The sequence below is a fragment of the Zosterops lateralis genome (genome assembly GCF_965231275.1).
Source record: "Zosterops lateralis genome assembly, chromosome: 7".
Classification (NCBI taxonomy): Eukaryota; Metazoa; Chordata; class Aves; order Passeriformes; family Zosteropidae; genus Zosterops; species Zosterops lateralis.
Genome location: NC_139767.1, coordinates 34,565,773 through 34,590,490, shown reverse-complemented (window position 1 = coordinate 34,590,490; position 24,718 = coordinate 34,565,773). Strand labels below are relative to the sequence as shown.

General features: G+C 38.1%; 1 protein-coding gene across 1 annotated transcript in view; it reads right to left on the bottom strand.

Moving 5' to 3' along the window:
- ARHGAP15 (Rho GTPase activating protein 15) overlaps positions 1 to 24,718 on the bottom strand; it is a 322,354-nt gene that overhangs the window by 253,700 nt on the left and 43,936 nt on the right. Inside the window, exons 3-6 of the mRNA XM_083865289.1 lie at positions 21,973 to 22,047; positions 18,681 to 18,742; positions 17,216 to 17,303; positions 10,970 to 11,059 (exon numbers count right to left, since the gene is read on the bottom strand). Of these exons, the coding sequence (XP_083721415.1) occupies positions 10,970 to 11,059; positions 17,216 to 17,303; positions 18,681 to 18,742; positions 21,973 to 22,047 (315 nt within the window). The remainder of the gene's footprint in view (positions 1 to 10,969; positions 11,060 to 17,215; positions 17,304 to 18,680; positions 18,743 to 21,972; positions 22,048 to 24,718) is intronic.

Sequence of the window (24,718 nt, the reverse complement as noted above, 5' to 3'; positions counted from 1 at the left end):
GGCAGCCCCACAAGGAAGGTATGGATGGACTGGGAATGCACTTTGCTACCATAACTAAAATGAGAAGTAAAAAAACCCAGTCAATCCACAGTATATTGATTTAAGTACTGTAGGATAAAGTATTGAAATAAATAAACACTTGTCCTTTCATTCTCTTGATCCCTGGCCCCTGCTTTTTTTGTTTCCTGCTTTTAACTGTACCACACATTAACAATTTCTCTGAATTAATTCAAGGCAGCACGTGATTAAAAATTGTCCATTTTTAATCGTTTTTCAGTGGCAGTAATGGTTGAAACCCAAGTCTGCCTGAGAGCTGGGCATGGGTGGTAACAGGTTATTTCAACAGTTCAGGGTAAAAATGGGATCATTCACTTAACTCTGCAGTATCAGTGCAATTCATCTCAGTCCATAACAGATGACATGTTCAATAGAATATGTAAAGTATGCCTCCACCTAGTGATGACTATGTACAAATAATAGAAAATAATAATAATTATTCTATTACTTAAGAGAATCACAGTAATTGGCTCCCATTTTCCCAAATTAAAATGTGCTCTCATGCAAATATTCACATATATAAATGCATACTTTGCCTCCAGAAAAAATAGTTTAAAGCTCATTCTGTGACAATTTACCTGCAAACTCTGACTTGAGGGAGGATAATTACATACTAGGTTTTAAGTATATTAAAATTTCAAATAATAATGTATTTGTAGTAATCATGACTATTAGGAGGACAAAAAAATAATCGGGAGGGGTGATTGAAGTGCTGTAGATTTTAAGTGTTAGAATTGTCTAATAATTTAAGTTTGATAGACTATTTTTAAGTGAAATGGTAAACAAACCACATCCCCTCCTTGCAACTTTGTTTGCCAAAGAAAATGTTTGCTAAACTTCTTGGATCGCCGTGTTTTGCAGATGCAATTGCAGACGTAGTGGCTGAAATTCCTGGGAATTTATTTACCCCAAATCAGAGCAGGGGTTATGAAAGGAAAAAAAAAAAAAAAAAAAAAAATTAAAAAATTACAAAAAAAAATTTTAAAAAGACAAAACCAATAAACCCTTCTTACAGTAAAAAATTCCAACACTCCAGAATTCAAGAAACCCAGCCCTTGAACTCAATCTCAAATTTTTAACAACTCCCATAATCCACATAAAAATAGTCTCTAACTGGGATCAATTGGAGGCGCATCCTCAAAATCAATAAACTTGAGGAGGAGGTTTGAGAAGTCAGGGCCTCTGGTGGAAAACGTTCTTGTGGGTTTTCCTTTCATCTGGGAACTACCTTAAATGGCTTCTCAGGCCGACTGCTCCTGCATTACCATTTCAAAAAAGTCTCCCCATCCCATTAGTGGTCCATGAATCACAGTTTAGGAATTCCTGCTCAGCTGAAAACCAGAGGTGTAGTATCTGAACTGAAAGAGAGGGCAGGTCATGGCTGCAGTTCTCCCCTTGCATTTAAATTGCTTCCCGTTGTCCATATAACACCTTCGAGCATCCAAAAATCATCCTCTTCCCCAAAAAATCACTCCTACGCAAAAAAAAAAAAAATCGAATCCCAAACCTCTCCTCTGGCATCTCTCTGCACACAAATTCAGAGAGAGGACAGCCAAGGCTCCCCATGCCCAGCCAATTCCAAATATCTGCCTCAGTCATTAAAGAGAAACACAAAAAAAATGGAGTCAAGTGGCTTCGCCAAGATTTTAAAAAATGTAGTGGCTGAATACAGAAATACCAGCACCAAACATATAAACAAGTCAGATTTGATTATCTCTGACTGAGTTCATTTAGGATTCGTTTTTTTCTCTCTCCTTCTTTTTTATTTTTTTCCCCACGAGTTTGATAAATCAAGGGAATGTTTGGGCACCTATCAAGATACTTTTGTTGTTGTTGTTGTTCATATTAGCTTACATTAATTAAAAAAAAGTAAAATCATAATGTTCCTAAATTAAATCAATTTAACTAATTTAACTGTTTTGCTAGGAGAAGCACTAAACCTTAAAATACTAAAGAATCAGGAAATCCAGTCTTCTTTTGCATTTTTTATTTTTTTCTTTCAGCTGTTGATTGCCAGAACTAAGAAAATGCCATTTTCCCCAGGTCATGAGTGTACAAAACAGCACCAAGGGCCACACTCACATCAGAGGTGCTTTATCAAGTTCACCCTACTGACTATCTGTAGCCATAATTCTCATTACATGCTTTATCTTGAGCCAGCTCGTCCTTGTGAAGCTATTTACAGTTTCCCTATCTGCTGATCAGAAAATAATCACCATTTTAAAACATAAATTTACTACCTGAGGAGTAATTGAGAGAACACAAGTCTATGGGGATATTATTAAATAAATAAATAAATAAATAGATAAAGAGTTGATACAGAAACCACTTAAATAAATGTTAATTGCAGAATAGTTTGGGTTGGAAAGGAAAGGTCACCTGGTTCCAACTCCACGGCTCTGGGAAGGGAACACCTTCCTGTAGACCAGTTAATAGTCTGAATTACTCAACCAGGCACAGATTTGGGCTGAAAGATGTTTTTAAAATGCTCAGTGTCACCACGGTGGGTGCAGAGCACCCTGCAGGATGAATCCATGGGGAAAAGGAGAGACTCAACCGGGCGCAGACTGGGCAGCCCTGGCTGCCTCCACTGCCCATATCCCTGTCCACTTCCACTGCCTTCATCACTGCGAGCATCCACTGCCCGCATCACTGCCCATCTCCACTGCCCAAATCCCTGCCCCATCCCTGCTCACTTCCACTGCCCAAATCCCTGCCTGCCTCCACTGCCCAAATCCCTGCCCGCATCACTGTCTGCCTTCCTGGCCACTTCCACTGCCCAAATCTCTGCTCATTTCCACTGCCCAAATCCCTGTCTATATCTACTGCCTAAATTCCTGCCTGCCTTCCCTGCCCCATCCCTGCCCACCTTCCCTGCCTGCCTTTCTGCCCCATCCCTGCCCACTTCCACTGCCTTCATGACTGCTCGCATCCACTGCCAGCATCACTGCCCAAATCCCTGCTCACTTCCATCCCAAATCCCTGCCAGCATCACTGCCTGCCTTCCTGGGCACTTCCACTACCCACATCTTCTGTGGCCCACCTTTCTTCCTGCATCCCTGTCCTCTCCGTGCCCTCATCCCTGCCCCATCCCTGCCTGCATCCCTGCCTGCCCGACCTCTACTCCATCCCATCCCTCATCCCTGCCTGCCTTCCCTGCCCGCTCCCTGCCCGCCCGTGCGCTGCCCACGAGATGGCAGCAATATGTTTATGAATAATGCAGCAGAGGCTGCAGCCCATTTCGCATGCGGGAGCTGCAAAGCGCCGCTCGCTCCTTCAGCTGCAAAACAAAATAATATCGCTCGAGCCCCCTCCTCCTCCTCCTCCCCTCCCCAACTGCACAACCCTCCGCCAATTCGGCCAAAAAAACAATGGGAAAAATAAGCTGCTCCTCTGTCACTGTGCCCGGGTTTCTTTCTCATGTGGGGTCGGCGTTTTCCAAGGCACAAGGTGCTTCCTCTGCTCTCACAGCTCTGGCCAGGTCCTTGTGCTCAGCCGTGCTTCTGTCCCTGCACAAAATTATGTCACACGCACATTAAGCATTAACTGCTGCTACGTTTTATTTCTGCAGCACAGAAAATGCCTGTGGCTTGAAATAAATATTTTCTTTCCTGATGGACAAATAACATCTGCACTCGTGAAAGCTGCAAGCGTGGCTGTCACAGGCTAAATGATTCAGATAATTCCTGGAGAAGCACATGTGTATGAGCGCACACAGACACTCGTACCTATCACAGCCACTCACGTATCAGCACTTGGATTTGCCAAAAGATGGGCTCTTAAAGAGCACAGAGAGCTATTATAATAATCACTTTTAGCAGACAGATTTCTACATACACATGGTGTCAGACTGGGGGGGATACAGAGAGTGAGCTTTTAAAATCACCCTGGTTTCGTGGAAAGTTTAGGTTTGCAACTCAATTGGATTTTGGAGTTGTCCAGCATTTAGGGAAGACCCCAGGCCATGGCCTGCAGTGGGTACCACACAGATGTGATGTGCAGTGCCACAGACAGCAGCACCACAGCATCCTGCCCAGGGCAGCTTCTGCTCCAGCCAGGATTTCAAGCCTTTCCAAGACCTCCATGACTTGTTGGAGCTACACTTTACAAGAGATTTTTTTTCCTGAATTTTTTTAGGACAATAATTGGGGAAAAAAAAAACACAAAAAAGACCTGCCCAGGTAAGATCATATTTAGCTACAAATCAATCAAAGTTTTTTTTGAGAATTTTGAATCTTATTTCAAGAAGCCAACTATAATAAAATATTGCTTATCAGGAGTGGACTTCACTATTGCTGAAAAGTAATAACTTTTTCATGTAATTAAAAAAGTCGTAATTAGGATTTTAATTTTTTCTTTTAATAATAATAATAAATTATTAATGCTCTGATTCTGTAGCCACAAAATGCACTAGGCCATTCTGACATAACTGAGGAGTTCCTGTCACCCCAAAGCAGACCTAGAAACCACAGCAAGTGAGAGAAAGAGATTAACTATAACTTTGTGGCACCTCTAATTTAACTGCTTGGTTTGTCCTTTTTATGGATAAAGTTGCTGTTCCTTGAAATCTTTGAAATTCCATTGCAGAGTTTAAATTGATAGAAAAGTTCCTTGAAATTCTGTTACAGAGGTTGAAGTCTCAGTTTCCCAAATTTTTAAATGCACACTGCTGTCAGTTGAGTGCCCTCCTGTTGATTGATTGTCTGTTTTCAAATTGATTACAGCTTGAATATTGAAATATTTTTGTATATGTTTCAAAAAAGTTTTTTTCATCTTTGTTCAGGTTTCCTATACAAATGAAGCCAAAGTCCTTATAGTTTGTATGTTCCTGTCCTTGTGTAAAGCTTTGCTTGTATCACAGGGGTGATGACATCTGTCCCTCTTTCTATCACTTTTTTTGGGAGGAAACTGGCTTGTTCACCTGATATTCCTTAGACTATCACATCACATCAAGAATCTCTGTATCCATGATTACTGAGTAATGTGAACTCCAGTTCATTTTCCATATGTTCCCTTTGGGCTAATATAAGCAACATCAGATTGAAGAGCGAGGCCCTGGTGGGAGAAGGTCAAAGCCTGACCAATTCTCACCCAACATTTCTGAAACAAGGGTAGAACTGCATATTCCAGACTGCTCCAGTTACCAGGCTATAGTATATTCTCAATTAGATAAGGATCTTTTCCTTTCTCAGATGATTTTTCTGCCTGTTGTGCTCTTTACTAACTAGGACCATCCCAACACCTCCTTGGCTCCCAAGAGCAGCTATTGTCAACACAGGTGAAGGGGTTACAGTGAAACCTACCTTTTTCATACACAAAAAAAACCCCCCAAACAACCAAAAAATAAAATTACCAAGGATCTTTAAAGGTCTCTCCTCCTCATCACCTTAAAATATTGTATTAAAGTATTTAGAAACCAAAGTGATTTCTCAACTGTATAAGGTTTAAAATGCTCATAGTTGCAATTTTCTATTTCCTTTCCTCACAATCAAAGTTGGTGTTCCTCTTTCACTATGTACTCTCACTCTTACTTTTCCTTTTTGATCACCAAAAAATACATTAAATCTTATGTGACATTCAAAATTAACGAAATTAAGAAAAAGGCAACTGAAGACATGAAAAAAAAAATGCATTCATGGGTTTTGTTGGATTTAGATTACAACAGAAAATAGAAGACACGTTGAGAAGTCAGAAGATCATCTGCATTCATTGATTAGATTTTACTGAATATTTTGGCAGGAGCTTTGCCAGTAAGGTCATTAACATTAGAAGAGATAATTAGAACCACAATTGTGAGTCTGTTCCATATTGTTGTGTTCAAGATCTCCCCACTTACAACAATAGAAAGAGTTCTTATGTAAAATCACAGAATGGTTTGGATTGGAATGGACCTTAACTGGTCTCATTCCATGGGTAGGGAAACTTTCCACTCCAAGCCCCATCCAACCTGGCCTTGGACACTTCCAGGGATGCAGCAGCCACAGATTCCATAGGAAACCTATGGTAGGGCCTCAGCACCCTCACAGGGAAGAATTCTTTCCCAATATCCCAGCTAACCCTGCCCTAAGGCTTTGAGAAACAATTTCCCTTTGTCTTGGACCTCCAGGTGCTCAAAGTGGGGGTGCCACCTCCCTCAAACTGCTGGCCAAGCTTCTTTTGAAGATAAAGACCATTTCTTGTTTTGTGTCTTAAAAAAAAAAAAACAAAACCTCTAATTATAAGTTTCTTATTTAAAGAACCTGTTTCTGACACCACCTAATGACTGTGTGACGCGGCCAAGTTTTTTTGATTAGGCAATAACATATTCAAGTCTCTGGGATAGAAATTAAATCCCAGCCACAGCAGTGATGTCCAAAAGTGGAAAAAATGGTGTTTTAAGGTCACAAGAGGTCCATCGAATGCATGGCAGACTCAAAGCCAGCAAAGGCTCCTGCACAGCTCCTTGGAGCTGAAAGCAAGAGCCCTCTCAGGCTCAGGAAATGGGACTAACTCTGGGATAGGCTTTGGGTGGGAACATTCTCCAGCTGCTAATAAGGACCACCACAAGCCTGCAAGGTGGCTTTTTTAGATTTCCCTCCTCTGTGCAGCATTTTTGTTCAAAAACAAAGAAACCCAAATCCCAATCCCAACCCAAGCCCCTCCACATCGTGGTCTCAGCACTTCCTCCAGAGAGATTGTGGAAACAAAAATGATCCCTCCCATGGCAAAAAGCAGTGACTTAAACCATTCCTGGGAGGCATCCAGGCACTATCCTGATCCTACAGTATGTGGAACAAAATAGCTTATCATTCAGATTATGCGCCTGGACAAAACTGGAGAGGTTCAAGGACAAGGGAGTTACCCAGGATCAGCGCCATAAGTGTTATTATATATGAAACAGCTGCAAGATTAATTCTTTCATATTCCACATAGGTGCAGTTGTACTTTCAGCTGTCTCGCTGTTGGAATACTGTAGGTCTTACACAGCTTTCTCTGTTTGTAAAATACACTTGCACTTCTTAGTTGTGTAGGATTGAGCAACCCCTTAGAGCTGCTGTGCACTGAAACAAAAACGGTGTCACACCACATCTGTGGCAAGAGCCCAGCCACAGAACTCCAGAAATTCCTCAGATGAAACCTTCCTAAAAGTGAACTTGGTCAACAGGGTAAAATTATGACTAAAGAAACCAAAAAATGCCTGTTAGTTAAATGAATGGTGCTATTAAGAGAACAAAGCAGCTTCATCGATTCAAAAATATACTGCTCGTGACCTTTTTTGTACTTTTCACCTCTCTCTTATTTTTCCTTTTCTTCTTTGAATTATCTAAGAGAAAGCTCCCAAAACCTCTTCAAGGAAATAGTGTACAACCACAGGACTTTGTGCTAATGAGCCCCAGAATTAAAAATCCAGAGGTCAAGAGAACGTCTTCCATGGAGTCTGGGCTGAGTTTCAAATTAAAGGCTGCTTGGCTTAGAGTAGAGGTGGAGTAAAACAGGGGGAAGTAGGAGATCCAGTTGAAAAGTTTACTAGAAGTAGGAAATATGGAATATTGGAAAAAAAAATCTGCAAATAAGCAGTCCTAGTTACTGATGTTTCAACCACCGTATCAGTACTGACTGAAAAGCAGCCCATTAAGTTATTTTCTTTTTTGATAACCCACATCAAAACACACCTACCCAATATCAAACTAAGTAAAAAAAAAAAAAAAAAGACAAGAAGAGAACAACAGAGTGACACAGGCGCTGTTTCTGTTCCAGTTGCTGACTGACAACACTGCCATCCCTTAACATGGTTTTATTTAGTTATTACAACCATCTCTCTGTAAATGACACTTAGGATTATTTAAGATTATGTTGTAATCCTTTTAATCCTCAGTGCTTTAAATTTCAGGCTAAACACCAAAGAGCAAACTAGCACTTAGCAGAAATATTTAAAGCATGTGATTTGAACATAAATCTTCTTTTATTCAGCACTCCTCCGATGAAGACCTAGTGCATCACATCACTCAGCCAAGCAAGAACAAACAGCACCACATCTCACTGCAAGCTGCTACCTTTCCCCACATCATGGGAAGCTGTTTCTAGCCAGGTCTTTCCCTTGGTGCCTGCTACATCATCAATAAAATAAATGAAAAGATATCAGGAGGTTATATTCTATGAGATGTGCATATTTTCAGTTACTATTAAGAAAAAGTTGAGAGAAAAAAAAAAAAACCCTCCACATAATGTGTTCATCAAGAACAGAAATAGATTGCATGCACAAATTGGATAGTGTGAGACAGATCAGACTTATCCTGTTAAAAAGGGAGTAGCTCAATTAAAATGAGAGGAGTAACACTGCTGAAAACATCATGATCAAGACCAGAAACCCAAATCTTCCTGCCTGAATATCATTTACTTGAAGTTTCCTCTTTTTTTTTTCCCTCCCTGCATCGATCATGTTTCCAATTAGTTTTTCTTTATGATACTCCTATGCTCCATCTCCTTGCTGCTATCCATTAACTGTCATCTGCCTAGATTTTAAATCCAAGATTTCCTTCTTTTTTTTCTCCAACCCAAAATTTCAAAAGTCATTTCCCATTTATGATCTATAATTCATGAACTCAAATTGAGCACCCTGGCTAAATCAAACTCAAAATTCTGCACCTACTCCTAATACAACACATTAGCACAAAGCAATGGCTTCTCTGTTCGAATGAGAAAAGAAGGTTTTATTAGAAAATAATGAAACAAAATGCCAACTATGTTTTCATGGGCTTTGAAGATATAATTATACTTATTTCTGGTCATTTCAGAGTTAAGGACCTAATGTATTTAATCAAAGAGTAATGCAATGCATCTATATTTAGGTTGTAAAAAAAAAAAAAAAAGAAAGCATTAAAGAAAGCCACCCATGTTGTTTTCATTTGAACAAACCTATGAGTAAGTAGACACACACTCCACTATCAATTTTATTCCCACCCACAGGGAATAAGTAGATCAGAAGAAGTGTTTCCTGAAATATTCAGTTTCCAGGTACAAAGTGACCTCTCCGCTTTCGAACTCGCCTTGGATTCCCTCCAGATTATCTCACAAATCTTCTCTCCCTCTCCAGTCCCCTTCCCACTCTATCTGCTCATGTAGCACCAGTCTCGTTCAGTCCCTTCCTTCCCCAAAATGTCACCACTACTGGTGCCAAAGCCTTCTCCTCTTTCGCTCTTACCATCTGGCACAAGCTTCTTGTAGCTCTCTGTCTAAACAATGCTCCATCCCTTTTCAAAATGTGTCTTAACATATGTCCTTCCTCCCATGCTTTTACTTCTTAATGTCTCTCCTACTCACTTATTGGCTTGATGAAGACACATTTTAATGGGTTCAAGCAGTAGTGCATGAGTTTCCTTTCTCACATTATTCTGATTCAGTGGAGTTACACCTCACACGAACAGAAGTGAGAAGAAAACTGCATTGCAGAGCCTTCGTGCCACCAGTTTGGTAAATCAATAACAGAGCTTTGTTTGTCTTTACTTTGGAAATGTATTAGCTGCAAAGAATCACCACCCCGAAACGCATTTCCAAACGGGAATTTTGCTCGCTACAAGACGTGAAATAAACCCTAGAAGCTCAGAAGGACCTGTCAGGGTGCTCAGGGGGTTGCAGGAGTGAAGGCTAAGGTTATACTTAATCACATTCCAAGTGAAAAAGCTGAAGATTGACAGCAAAACCAAAATATTTATTCTAAAAATACCTAGGAAATGACAAAGCCCCAAGTGTTGTCTCAAGACAACCTGAAAGATGTGGGGGGTATGGAAGCATAAGTCTCGCTGTCTTGGAAAAGAGGGATATTTCTAAATATTGCATGTGCTTTAGAAAGATGTCTAGAAAAATAAACCTTGAAAAAGCCTCTGTAACACCCAGTTGACCCAAAGAAATTTCTTTTTAAGAAGCCACGTACAGGCCCTTAGGGGTTTTTTTATGTGTTGTGGTTTTTTTTTTTTCCTTCCACCCCAGACCCAGACACAGTTGGTTCCTCCAGCATGTTACATTGGTCATGATGCCAAAGGACTCTCTGGTAACTAACAGGATCTTGACCCTGACATGTTCCCTTCTGCTTCTCTCCCCCCTTTATTGCTTGTATTGTTAAACATTTTAAATGTTAGAACTCTGGGAAATAGCTCGGCTCGCAGAGAATAATATTTTGATGTGGCTTGATGCAACATTTAGTGAAACAGAAAAAAAAACCAACAAATCCTTTCTACTGATATTCATGGGAGCTGGATTATGTCCAAAACCTGAAGATGTTGCAATAAACTATTTTAGCCCCTAGATCCTGGAATGTTAACCTTGCAGTAATGCTTTTCCCCTCCTTTCATCTTCTTGGGCCTTGATCCTCCCTTTCAATTCAATGGGATTTGGATGAAGGAATTAAATAATATTATTTTCCATCAATGAAGAATAGCCCTGTGAGAAATCCATGTCCTTCTCTGCTGGCCCTAACAGAGGCAAGCTTTTAAAATCTTCCCCTCCCCTCGCAGAAGTGAACCTGGGTCATCACTGTCTGAGGACCCTGAGCAGCAATAAAAATAAACAGAGAAACCGCACTGCGTTGGAGCCGTGCTTGTATAAGCAGTTTGAAGAAGTTGTGTTTATGGAAGTCCTCTAGGTCAAGATTCTAGGCCTGAACCCAAAGCAATTACCTACTAAGTTTTAAAAACAAATTGAATATAGAGCATTAATCAATAAATCAACAGGTTCTCAAGTGTTTAGGAGACTCAGTCATCAGAAATCCTTCTCTTAGAAAAATAGTAAACCGATGCTGGGTAAAGTGTTACGCTCCTTTCACTGGTAAGAAAAATGCTGTATTAAATCAGGCTCTAGTTATTAAAACCAAGGAAATAAAACCTACCTCTTCGCTGGATTCAGACTCAAATGAGCAGTGGAATGCTTTGCCTCTTACCTGAAAGACATTCTTTCTGCTGGATTTCTCTGAGGTCCACTCAATGCGAGCACCACACAAATCCACACACTCGGGTTTATATCCTGGTTTCTGGAAAGGAAAAGAAAAATAAAAAAATCAACATGAATATGGCCTGACTTTTAACAAATCGGGGCAGTTATCAGATAAAACAAGAATAGATCAAGCTAAAGTGACAGGTTGTTGTAGCACAGCTGCTGATATTACTGAAAAGAGCTCATTATATACTCTTGTATTGTTAAATAACCACTCTTGGGGTGTCTTAGTTCAGAAATAAGGTTCTTATACTAGAACATAATTTGAAAAACAATTAAATGGTTTAAAAAAAAGTCTAGTGCAACATATAGTAGATCAAAACACGAATGCAGGCACATGGACCAGCTATTTCCAATGCTTACTTTGCCAAACCTCTTCAAGAGTCATTGAGTTTAAAGCAAAAAAAAATTGTGGGTTTTCCAAAAGCAAATTTAAACTGATGCAACTGGAAAGGACAGAAATTAGACAAGAACGTACATCGTATCCCTAAGACAAGCTATCTCCTTTCTCTAAATAAATTATCATTTCTTGCTCCTAAAAAAAGAAGGAAAGGCTTCGAGGGCATGTGTGTGACACCCAGAAAGAGCTCAGCACAAGGGCTGAGACTTCTCAGTGTCAGTCCACGCATCCTGGAGTGACACAGCTCTGCCTCCCCTGCTCCTCCAGATGGATGCAAGTGATTCAAAGAGCAGATTTGTTTGCCTGTATCATTTACGTTGCTGGGAGTTGGTGTAAAGCACAATAATCCTCATTTGCCATCGAAGCTCCTTCTCCAGGGACTCTGCCTGTGCAGCAGTTCTGGCAAAGCCCATGTAGTTCAGAGCAGGCTTTGTAGATTGGGTTGCTGCACATCCTATTCAACAGTAAAAATACTGCTGTTAACACTAAAAAACACCACTGACTCCCTTTTGGGCAGGGGATGGAGTGATACCCACATAATTTAATTAGTCAGCTTGATGCAACTATTTTCTCTGCTCCTCTTAAGCCATATTACCTTAAAACTGTCACCAGTGATACAGAAAACAGACTTTATAGAGTTAAGAGTGGCCAGTCCAGCACCAGCCACAGATTCAGCTTTCCAAAAACTGCTCACTGAATTTCTCTGATGTTGTTATTAAAGGCTGAAGTATGTGTGCTCTCCAGGATGCCTTTGAGATGGAAGGAAAAGAACCTATTTAGGTTAGAAGAAGCAAAGAGATCCTGGGCAAGTGATTTGCAGGCGTAGTCTCTGGAAGTTTTCAGTACTGGGAGTATAATTATCTTCTCCATTTGCCAAACCATAAAACCACGATGGTTAAGCTCCACTAAAACTGACAGTCCTCTGTGCCTTTGTTCCTTTTTTTTTTTTTGTATTATTATTATTAATTTTTTTTAATAAAAGAAATATACTCCTCAGAAAAACAGAAGGATGTCCTTGTGGTTAAACCACTGGAAGAAAAGAGCTTGGATTTCTTTTTCTCCACCTCTGCCTCAAATTTCCTGCCTGGCTTCTGACAAGAGCTTAGTCTTTCCAATTTTTTAATAACAGATCAAAACTGCAGCATTGAGACTTGATTTTGCAAAAAAATATTGTGAAATTTAGTCAGTTAATATTTGCATGGCAAAAATTATGGAGCTGGAAAAAAAACCCCAAGCACTGATGTATTAATGCAAATAAATATTCAAATTGTGGAAGAAATTAATGAGTTTTCAATATTCCAATACTTTCATAAATAGGGTTATGAGGCTTAGATGATCTCCAGGACTCCATGCAATGTCTAGATCTGCACCACACAGGCAGCTCTGCAACCCATCAGGAACACACAACATAGGCTCCTCAAAGTGGGTAATCTTACTTTCTTTGAAAAAAAAAATTACCCACATGGATAGTTTGAGTCTGAAAATACTTTAAAAATAAGGGCAGATTTATGCCACCAGCAGAAAGAGTTGAGAAATTTTGGAAACACACGATGAGATTAAAAGGAGAGATTAACATGTGGACAAAGAAACAGAAATAGTTTTTTGATAATGAACATTACTGGGTACAAATATTTTCCTCAGGAAAACTGTCATGGAACACTAAAGGGAGAAAATAACAGTGAAAAGTCGAGACAGATTTTGCAGGAAGATGGAATAGTGAACTCAGTACTATCTCTAATTTCTATTATTTAATAAAAATATATGCAACAGCAGAATCTGGACCCTTCTGTGCACCCAGTGAACACATGGAATTTTGCTGCTGTTGCAGTACTCTGGAGTTTCTTTAGAGCTCTGGTTTTATAATAAGCAGAAGAAAAGTACAAATGTGTGCATCTCCCTCTCCAGAAAGGATGGGATGCAGGCTTGTGGTGTGGGAATGATGAACAGCCTTCTACTATGTGCAATAATTATCTGAGTTAGTCTTTTTCTCTGGGGGAAATAAATATGAATTGAGCAACCTGGTCTAGTGGAAGGCCTCCCTCCCCATGGCAGGAGAGTGGAACAAAATGCTCTTTAAGGTCCCTTCCAACCCAAACCATTCTGTGACTCTATGAAACCTCATCCTTCAGGGAATATCAGTTCTGACCACAATGTGTCTATGAACTCGCAGGTATGGCATAAAATGTGAAGCTTCTGGTGAAAATTTCATGCTAAATCACTCAGACCCATTGAGCCTGAAACCAGCCACCACTTCTCTGCTGCACACCTGGGGAGCACCCACTGAAATCTGTCACAAGTCCAGGAAATCTACAGGAAAATCAATTTTGGCCAAAAGATTTCCCTGCTGCAGAGGTGGCTTCCCAGCTTATGCAACACCCAGAGACACTGGGAGAGAGCAAGCTGAGGTGACTGGGAAGCCTGAGCTCTCCACGTCCTTGCTTTGTGCTCTGCAGTCAGAGCAATTATGTTATATCAATGTTGTTGCAGGGGGTTATGCTGTAAATTGATACAAGTGTCTGCTAAGATGAAATCTTCCCAAACATGAATATGGATTTCAGCAGCATTTTCACTCACTAAATTACTTTGCAGATGGGCTAATAACCTGAGGTTAAAATAACCTCTGTTGAATAAACTATCTGAGGGAATAAACTGACTACATTTTCCTGGTCAGAAAAACCAACTGATGATAGAATTAAATGCTGGTAAGGAAGAAAGGAACTGTGATTCATTTAGATCACAGTGTCCTTAATTTAAAACAAAGAGCTAGTCAGATTCATAAGAATGGTTAACAAACAAATAAAAAAAAGAGAAGTGCATTAAAGCCAGGACCACAAATGATCAAGGCAGCAGCAAAAGTTAATGATTTAACTACATTGGATGCAAACTTGCATTTTCAGTAGTATTTGTAAACAATCTCATTTTCTGAATCTCTCCTTTGTGTGCTTTAATTGCTGTGCTCTATTTCTTCCAATAACTCCAGATTTTGTCAGCAACTTCACCAGAGAGCAAAGCAATGGATCCCAGTCCTCTTTGTGCAAAGCAGCAGCAAAGTGAGTCCTGCACCTACACTCGTACACAGGAACTGCAAAACCTCCTTTCAGATATTGCCACTTCTTTGATTAAAACATCACTCAAGATTTAGATAAATAGAATTTTAGATCACCTCCAAATGCTATTTAGCCCCATTGTCATGAAAAGAGGTATGATTAGAGGCACTCTCATTTCCCTCTCTCCTGTTGCCTTTGTTTTGTGAAATATCATTCCTCTTTTAATGATGCTTAGTCTAATTTTTTTGCTCCAAGTACAGTATTTAATAATTAATAATTAATGAATTAATATCTTTAGAATACAAAGGAACATTAATCTTTTTTGTTAAGTCACATCATTTTCCTGCTAACGATAAAAGTGCTTTGTTACAATTCATACTATCGTGAATGAACATCGCTTCTCTTACATTATTTAATTAATGGTTGAGTTCCCCCTTTTCCAAAGTAAACTAAAACTGAAAAAAAAAAAAATCAGTAAACAAATGGCTTCTAATGAATCTTTTTCGTATTAGTCCCTTTCCAGTACCAAAATTATATCTGGTTAAGTGGTTTACAAAGGAAACAAGCACTGCATTTACTTTATCAGATGAGCTAAGCGTGGTAGTTTAGCTTTTTTTGCTGTGCAAAATTTGGGTTTAGGAAATTGGGTTATAAGATTATGAACACTGACATCTCTTGTTGTCTTCAAGCTTTACCCAATTTGTTTACTTATTGTTGCATTTAAGTTTTACGCAACAGACAGAAAATGTAACTTTAACAGATTTTTCTCACCTAGTGAACATTGAGTTCACAGCCCCAGTGTGCAAATCTAGCATGGAATAAAACAAACAAACAAACAAAAAAACCCACTTATTTTCCCCAGAATGAGGAAACTATAGGTTCAATCTGTCTGTGTTCTTCCTAAAACAGGAGGCAGGAGATTTTATCTCAGTGATAAAATGAGCACTGGTGGTCACTGAGGCTTCAGGGATAGGGACTGACCTCTCAGAAGGTCCTTTTCCATAACACACCATCACATTTTTAGTTAAACTGTTTGAGATCAGGGCCAAAATCCCAAAATCCCATTCTCCAGCAGGTCCAGTTTAGTATCCAAATCCCTATAGAACTAATGAGGATTTTAACCATGCTGAGCAGTTTCAGAGTAAAATAAGCCTCCTGTGAGTTAAATTTCCACCAGTTCATTTATCTCCCGGAATTTGGATGAGGGAGGAGGGAAGAGGTAGCAGGTAGAGGTGTAAGACAATTGGTAAATTGTAGGAATAGTTCTAACAAGTTCACCTTAGATATTTTCCTTTTTCCTAATAACATAAAAGTCAACTTTAAGGAAAACAGGTGATTCTGAAAAAAATCAGACTTTATAGTCTGATTAAAGCTTGAATATATATTTCTATATAGTCTATATAGACCTTATAGAACTATACATTCAAGCTGTTCTGTTTTCGTGGCTGCAGAGAAGTTGTATTTTCCATCTGGACTAGCACAAACACAAGCAGAAAGTGCCAGATTTCACCCTTTATTTATTTTTATTGTTTCATCTCTTAGTTCTGGGATTCTTTTTCCACAAAGCTCACCTTCTTTCAAAAAAATGTAAGGCATGAAGAGGTGGCCTTCAAGGCTGATTTTATGACAAGTGGCATTGATAGATTTATCATTATTTTAGGTTTGGGATTTATAGAAGAATGGTTTGCATCACCTGCCACAGCAAAAATAACTTATTGTTTGTGACTCCTGCCAAAGAGAGCACCTTGGCGGCCACCTCATCAAGCCAACGAGATTTGGCAGGTTCGATCAGGCCTTGAGAACCTTTCACAACAGGGCTTTGTCAAACCTGTCCCTTCCCTGCTCACAGTGTCACAGAGCCACCAAATTTCCCTTTTTGCTGCCCAGGCTGAGGTTTGGCAGTGCCCAGCACCGAGGGGTCACGCGCTGCTACTGCTCAGAGCTGTCACATCACCCAAGAGACGAAGATGGGTGGCCTTTCCTTGGGGCACAATAAAAAGGTGCTGCAAATTTCACTTTGTAGTAACTACAGGCTGCAGAAATTGCATTAGCTGCATTAGATGGAGTCGTAGAAATATTCAGGGAGGTTAGCGGGATATGGCGGGTGTCACATTTATACTGCGATAAAAAATCACTTTGCTAACTTATAATGTTTTCTGCTTTGGTAACACCCTATATTAAGGTGCCACTTATAAATAATTTATTATTATTTATTAATGTATAAGCCACTTTATAGGACGGTAGATAACAACTTAAATTCATGTATTAAAGATGCACATGCATGGTTTAATACAATTTACGCCTCACAATATCCCTTGCAACAGATTCTCATCGCATCATCTGTTCAGCATTTATTACTAATGCATTTTATAACATACTTTATAATACATTATTTGAGAAAGTAGCTGCATTTAGTGATCATTTTCATAAATAAGAATAAAGCATTTGTAAGTGGCACCTTAATTTAAAGTGTTACCTTCACATTACTGGGCAGTCACTCACCATTTGTCTCACTTTGCAATTACTCTCGAAATGCACCTCTTAATAAAGGACATGCTGTGTCCTATTTCTTCACATACACTACATCTGATTAAGAGCTTATCAAGGCATTTTTCCTTCAGCTGCTCTCAAACCTTTCAAGTTGCCAGCTCAGTCTAAATTTGCCTTCTGTAAACACCAAACTTTTTATAAGGAAATAATAGTTGCCAGGAGACTGGGGGTGCTGGATGGTTGGTTGGTTGCCTACCAGGTTGGCCAGTGCTGGCTGCTTGGATTCTTTGTAGAATTCCATTTTCCGAGCAGTAAGAACAATCCAGGAGGTGGACCAATTTTTCCTAGCAAAGAAAATTTAAAAAAAAAAAAAAAAAAGAGAGAGAGAAAGGGAAAAATCTGTGAGGCATTCCAGCAGGAGGTATAAGATATTTCATTTGTAAGCTTAGATTTTAATTACTAAAACATAATATATATTAATATATATATCGGAAACAAAAATGATCTAAAGTCAACATTGTCAACAAACTTCCATCAACATTGATGGAGTTGCACCATCCTAATTAAACACAAAATGTAATCTATCAAAGCTTATAGGGCTTCTTTCTCCTCATTCATATTTTGAAGCCCATTTGTGCTTCTTTTTTGCCATGGTGTCAAATGAAAATGGTGAGATTATTCACACATGCTCAAAGTTCACATGTAGAGGACTCCGAAATAGCTGGTGCCCTTCTGGTACCTAATACTTAAAATAAAACTGAGAAAGAAAAATGTTGATCTGACTATACAGAGCTCAGTTAACAGGTCTATTTTGAAAGGTCGCAAATGCTTTCTTCCTTTCCCTAAACTAAAAGTTTACAGGAGTGCAAGGGAGATAAGAACAATATCTGAGCAAGGTTTGAGTAACCATTAAACATCAGGAGTTCACGGTGCAGCCCTAGAGAAATGACAAACTGCTGGGGTTAGGGAGAAGTAAAAATACACATGGACATGTGAAGGAATGTTCCCCGATACAGAAAAACAAAATATCCAACTCAGAGGAAAATACCATTTTTTAAATAAAAAAATACTACATATAACATGTATTATATACGTTACTCATAACAGGTTTCAAACCACTATATAATCATAAATCTGATCTGCTAAAAAGCTATTTTTAGATCACCAGCTCCAGTTTGACTTTTGAATTTAGGGGTCATAACACCTGATATTAAAGAAATACTCATAAACCCACTATTGATCTGCTTCATGTGGCGAGTGAGAGTTGTCTGTTGGTAAGCACTACTTCAGATATTCATTTTTTTTTCTCTACTTTTTCTTTCCATTTAACAGAGGTCTTGTAAGTGCACAAAGGTGTTAGTGGTCAAGCGTGCTATGTGCAGATTTAGACAAATTTTCTTATGGGTTGGATAGGCTGGATGAATATGGGTTACCAAGGAATTCAATGGAAATATATCCTGGAATACATCTTAAATCCAGTACCAAATTTATACCAAATATATTAATTATGTTATGGATAGAATGGGGCATCCACAGCTTCTCTGGACAACCTGTGCCAGGACATCACCTCCCTCACAGGTAAGAATTCCTTCCTAATATCTAATCTGACTCTGCCCTGTGTCAATTTGAAGCCATTCCCCCTTTTCCTGTCATTCCAGGCCCTTGTCCAAAGTCCCTCTCCAACTCCCTTGGATCCCCTCTGTCACACTCCTGTGTTGTACCTTAATTTCTTGCCTCCATCTGCTATTTTTGCTTTTAGAAGATATCCTTCCTTCTCCACTACCTGCAAGAAAGAAAAAAAAATAAGGTTATAACCTAAAATATTTATTCAGCTGAATAAACCTCTTAATACATGCGTAGGAGTCAGCATCCAGCTTCTCCAGTGTGGGGCATCTTACTAGTAATTCTCAGTTTAATCACCTGCTTTTTCTGATATATTCCATTCTTTTGAATATTTGCAAGCAACACTTAAAGTCAAATACTACACGCAAAATTACCCACGATAAAAACCGTGAATGAAGTTTTATTTTACTTTATTTTTTTCTATTTATTTGGAAGAAATTGATGCAAATGAGGGCAAAGTTCCTAGCTATGAGCAAAAGAGAATTTTAAATACATTGCAGGTAAATTACGTTAAAACATCATTTTGTATGTTGAGTTTAATTTCTAGTTGAGAGGGACACACCACACACTGAGGACTCTGTATGGGGCTGTGGCACTTGATTGTAGGGTCCCAAAACTGTGCTTGAGTTTTGGCGCATTAGAAGCAAACAAGACCTAGGCTTGAATTATATACATACATATATATATATATATATGTATTTATTTTTTTAATTATTTTATTTTATTTTTATTTGTGCTCTTCCACCTCTCTGAATACCTTCCTCAAGTCAGACCCCCTTGCAGCTCCTTGGCTCTCTGATCAGCTGAAATATCCTATTGTAGACCTGGGATAGAGCTGGGATAGGGGTTATTTTTATCTATATAAATTTATATTAAAAAGCTAAAAACCAAATAAAGCAAGAGGACTGTTTTTCAGCCAAACCCAATGACCTTCCATCTCATCAGGTCTCATTAACCAAGGATGTCTCAACTGTGTCAGTAGTGGGAAAAAGAAACAAAATTGTGATTAAGGGTGAGTCTGGTTTTGCTTTCAAACACAACTGAGCCAGTGCCCGACTTGGATATTAGAAACTCCACATGGTCTTTGTAGTAAATTGCATCACAAGGCAATTTCATAACAATTTCAATAGAATTTTGCTGTCTGCAAAGCCATTAAATAGCAATAAAACATGCTTTAACAGGCAATATAAGGATTTTTAAATCAAACATGTCTGTTATTTCGATTGCACAAAATAGCATTATTTTAACAGCGTAGTATGTTTCACCATTTCCTCAGATGTTGTCTGTGGTTAAACACAACCTGTGATGACATATATACTGTGTACATATCTGTTTGTACCTATGGAAAGGCCTGCAGGCCCATGGATAGTGACTTAGGTGATGTTCTCAAGCAGATACATGAGGATCAGTATGTGCTTCATCTGTAATTTGTCATTATCTCATGTAAATTCCATATCATTACCACAGAAAACCCAGAGAGGTGGTGTGTGCAGGGATTATTGTGCAGAGTTATGTCACTGTTTGTCTAGTGATGGATGGGTGAATAAGTAGAGCTAAAATACGGTTTAATCCCTATTTCCACCTACTTTTTCTTTTTTCTTTTTTTCCCTTTACTTCACATTTTTGGTATTTTTCTTCCCATTCTAACCTTTTGGTTTTGTAGCATAAAACTTCTGGTGGTTGGCCTAGGCCAGAGATGCCAAACAACACATGAGAAAAGTCATTATTTTAAATATTTCTATCCATCTGGAAATAGAAACCGGGAGGAGCATTGGCCAACCATTCAAGCTGTTGATTGCTTCTCTTAATCAGACACAAAATCTCACGTTTCCAAAGTTTATCAACTACCTTCCCAAACTGCTGTCTTAAACAATCCAGAACGAAAGGAAAATATTATTTTTCAGCATCAGATCTGAATCACCTTTGTTATCAGTCTTAGGAAGTTAAGAACTTCATCTGCCTCCAAATGAAAAAGTTGCTGCTCAGTCATATTTTCCTTATAATTGTCTTCAGCTAGGATATCAAATCCACTAACAAATATTGGGTATATAAAATATCCTGACTTAAATTACATAGCTCAAATCTGCCATTTGCTATAAATTAAATGGCTCAAAACTGAACAGTAAAAAACTACAAGAGCTGCAGTTAATATGAGCTCTCTCCTTGCTAAGAAAACTTCTTTCACATACATTGCTTTAATTGAATTAGTACAGGTGCTGTCCTTAAAATTAGCATGGCCACCTCTAATTGATAATGTGCACAGTTTTCTCTGTAATTAATATAAAGGGCACACATGGAATTATGAAAAAACTACCACAAAGTCAAATAAAAATATATCTAGGATGACCCCAATATTTTTATAACTTCCGTTAGGGATGCTCCATTCCCCTTGTTTAACATCTGTTAATATCCCCTTTTCTATGCTCCTTTTTTTAAGAAAACACTTTTAGAACAGCTCAGGATCAACTTGCAATACTTCTGCAAATGGATGATATTGGATTGAAAAGAATTCCAAATATATCCCAATGATGCATTCTGTTTCTGTCTCAATAAATATCATCATGTGCTGTTAAGCTGTTGCCCTTCCTGCACCTTTTCCACATGTGGAAGGTTGAGAAAATGACCCAAAATGCCCTGAAGAATTAGCAGAGAAATAAGAAAATGGAATTATTTTGTGGAGTTCGTGTTGATTTTTTTAAATTGTTTTTAGAAGAATAGTAAAGATGAGAGTACAGAGTGCAAATATTTGAGTTTCTAAATGAGAATTTTGAAAAAAGATCCTTGTTGTCATGAGCGAGTATTATTATGAACTATAAGGAAACAAAATTATCACTGTGTCACATACAGACTTTATAATTTTTTGAGTAGAATTCAAACCTTCTGAACGTACCTAATCCTGAAAAGTTTGTGTAAGTAACAGTATTGCTGATACCAACCTCTCTTTAATGAATTTTATTTGCATATTCATTTTATTTTATCAGAAAAAACATCTGTTTCTCATTCCCCCTAGATTCTTCTAACGTCAAGAATTTATTGGTTTTAATTTCATTATAATATTTCTTACACAAATTAATACTAAAATTAAAAACACCTTAATAAGGACAAAGAGAGGACAAAGACTTCATCGCATTCCTTTATACCAAATATTAACACAGACAAAACCTCAGTCAAGTACAACTGGATTAACAGCAAAGTCAAGCCATATAAATGACATTGCACCTCCTGAAATTATTATTTTTATTGATTAATCCAAGTCTCTCACATCCCTTAACATCTTGAGGCATCTAAATCCTGGTGTATTCATTCTTTAGTGAAGCAAGTGCAACATTTATGTTATAAACCTTTAAAATAACCAGAGTTATTTATCAGTTCTAGAGAGCTATTTCTTACCGTGGGGTCCTGGGTACTGATGATGTCTGGAAATGTCAAGTTGTGCTGGGAAAGATTTCTTCTGTGACGACTTATCTGAAAAAAGAAGAAGAAATATTTGCATTCAGAGAGGATTCAAACACATGCAGGTAAAGAGGGGCCAACAAATTTAATTGCAGGGCACACAGAGATGCACTGGGTGGAGGTTTGGGGTTTCTTTCTGGTTTTCCTCTGAGCTCTGGGTATTTAAAATGTACAGTTGATATACCCCGGTATAAAACTCTGGAATAAATGTGTTTCTTTGTGATGTCACTTTGGCAAATTTAGCTAAAAATTAATCAGCTGATAATAACAATCTAAATTATGGGGGTTTTTTTTTCTCATTAAGAATCTCAAAAATGTTTTAACTGGTTAGGTGCTCTTAACCCCATTTTAGAGAAATAGGAAAGCCACTGATTTTAACCTCAAGGCCACAAAAACAAGTCAATGAAGAAATTAGAAAACGATTGGGCACAAGCACACAAAAATCCAGCAAGTTTAAATTGCTTTAAAAGCTGTTTCTAAGGTCTCCATGACTGAAAGGTTACAGCAATACTGGACTCTGACTCTACAATTGCTTCCAAATACTGAGTCCTTGATTCCCTCCAATTCTCCCTTTTCTTTGAGGAGGACAATGTAATCAACTGTGACTTAATTCTGAAAAATTATTGCTTTATACCAGAAACTATTAAAATGAAATAAAAGTTACTTCACAAATCAAGCATTTGGCAGAGCTCAATAGCATTTTACTTCCTCAAAAATCTGCAACAAAGGACAGGGTGTGCAAGTGTGTGTATATAAATATATATATATAACTTTTACTGTTTAAATTCAATATTAATCAAGAAAAAAATATAATTACTAGTTGAGATCCTGTAAAATTCAGTGATTATTTCCTCTTTTAGCTGAAGCCACAAAGCAAACAACAAAATACAGTCTCAACTAGTTTCCACTGTATTCATCATAATGCATTCTCTTTTCCCCATTAAAGGAGAGTTAACCAAAAGTCATAATATATTCTGTTTATATTCAAGTGTCTGAATATAGAAAATGTTCTTAATTAATCCAGAGGGCCACGCTCAAAAAACAGTTAAACATATTATGATCCCATATTTTTTCTCCACACATTGCTTTCATGTTTATTTGTAAGCACTAAGGTTTTTAAGCCTTGAAATCTATATCCTAGATATTGCTCTACTCTCCTAGTCAGAGCTAATGAGCTTAATGAATTACCAGTTCTAAATTTAATACAAACATTTCAAAGAAAGAGATAAAACATTCTTCACAATTCAAAAGTTTCTCTGACCTATTTATGAAGAATATCACTTAACAATTTCATTAAGGGTGAGTAACAGCTGGTGACATGGCTGTGTCCTAAAGTGTTTTTCTCTCTTAATATTCTGCATCTTAAGCAATCGAGCTTTCATAAGAAATACTTTAGTTAGTGGCAGTCCCTCCTTTGGGGAGAAAAAAAATGTCAGACCACATTTTCTGTATTTTGCAATCTTGTTTTCAGGAGTGTCATGTTCCTGTTTTATTAGCATGTAGGGTAAACAAGAATGATTTGCTGATGCTATTGAGAGAACTTCTAAGATTACAGTTCTTCTATTTAGATTTTGGATGGAGCTTAATATTAATGCAGGCAGAGAGACATGTATATAAATTCAAAATAAATTAATTCAATTTATCTTTTTCTTTATCTTCACTGCTAGACAACTCTGAAGGTTCTATAGTGCCCGAGACATATAGCTAAACTATTCAGGTCTAGATCACAGGAACTCTCTTTTACCCAGATCTCTCACATTCTAATTATTCCTTAACACACCCGGCGATGACTTCCCAAATATATCCTTCACTCATCCAAATTAAACAACGAGGCACACCAGCACTCCACAGGGCCTGCTTTGACATCCAGTTGCTCTCTCCAGGAGCCCCACTGGCTTTTGGGGTCCCTGCGTGACACGTTGTGGAGTGTGGGGCACCCAGAAGAGCTCTCGGCCAGTCTTTGGTTCAGTGATCACAGAGTTAGTGAAAGAAATGCTCATGTTTGATTATTGCTGAAAAATAATTTATCCATCTGCATCAGAGTGAAGAAATGAGTAAAAAGTCCTGTTTTTGTAGGCCCAGAAAATTATTTGGGTAGTGTAATTAAAAGTCACTATTCAATGTTTTCAGGAAATATGAAATTATTCAGGAAAATAAAATTCCAGGTGTGGACGAAATTATGTCTTTTAAAAAAACTCTTAGTGTATGTAAAGAAGAAATGTTAGGGAAAACTGCATGAAGGGAAGGGAGAGAATAAACCTCTTACATAACTATTTAAATGATACTTTTGCTAAAAAGGTGTTTGTTTTTGGTAGCCCACCAATGTGCAATCTCATGCAAAGAAGGTCCTGAAGCCCCCAAATCTGAACCTAGCTACAGAAATACAACAAAAATCCACAATTATGTAGGCCAAAATCCTGCTCTTCTGGAAAAACACCCCAATTATTATTATGACTCACAAATGGAATTAATTGAAACTTCAATAAAGTTCTTACTGATTTCTACCAGCATTTTGGTTTAGAAACAGAACTTTAAAGAAAATTAATCAAAACAACATTTAAAAAAATGGTAGGATCATTTTTGACTGATTTGATAAAATTCCAGCAGGGCTGATAGAAATTTGGTCTTAAATATATTTTACAAATACCATTGAATGAGTTAGTTTCATCACTTCCCTTAAGAT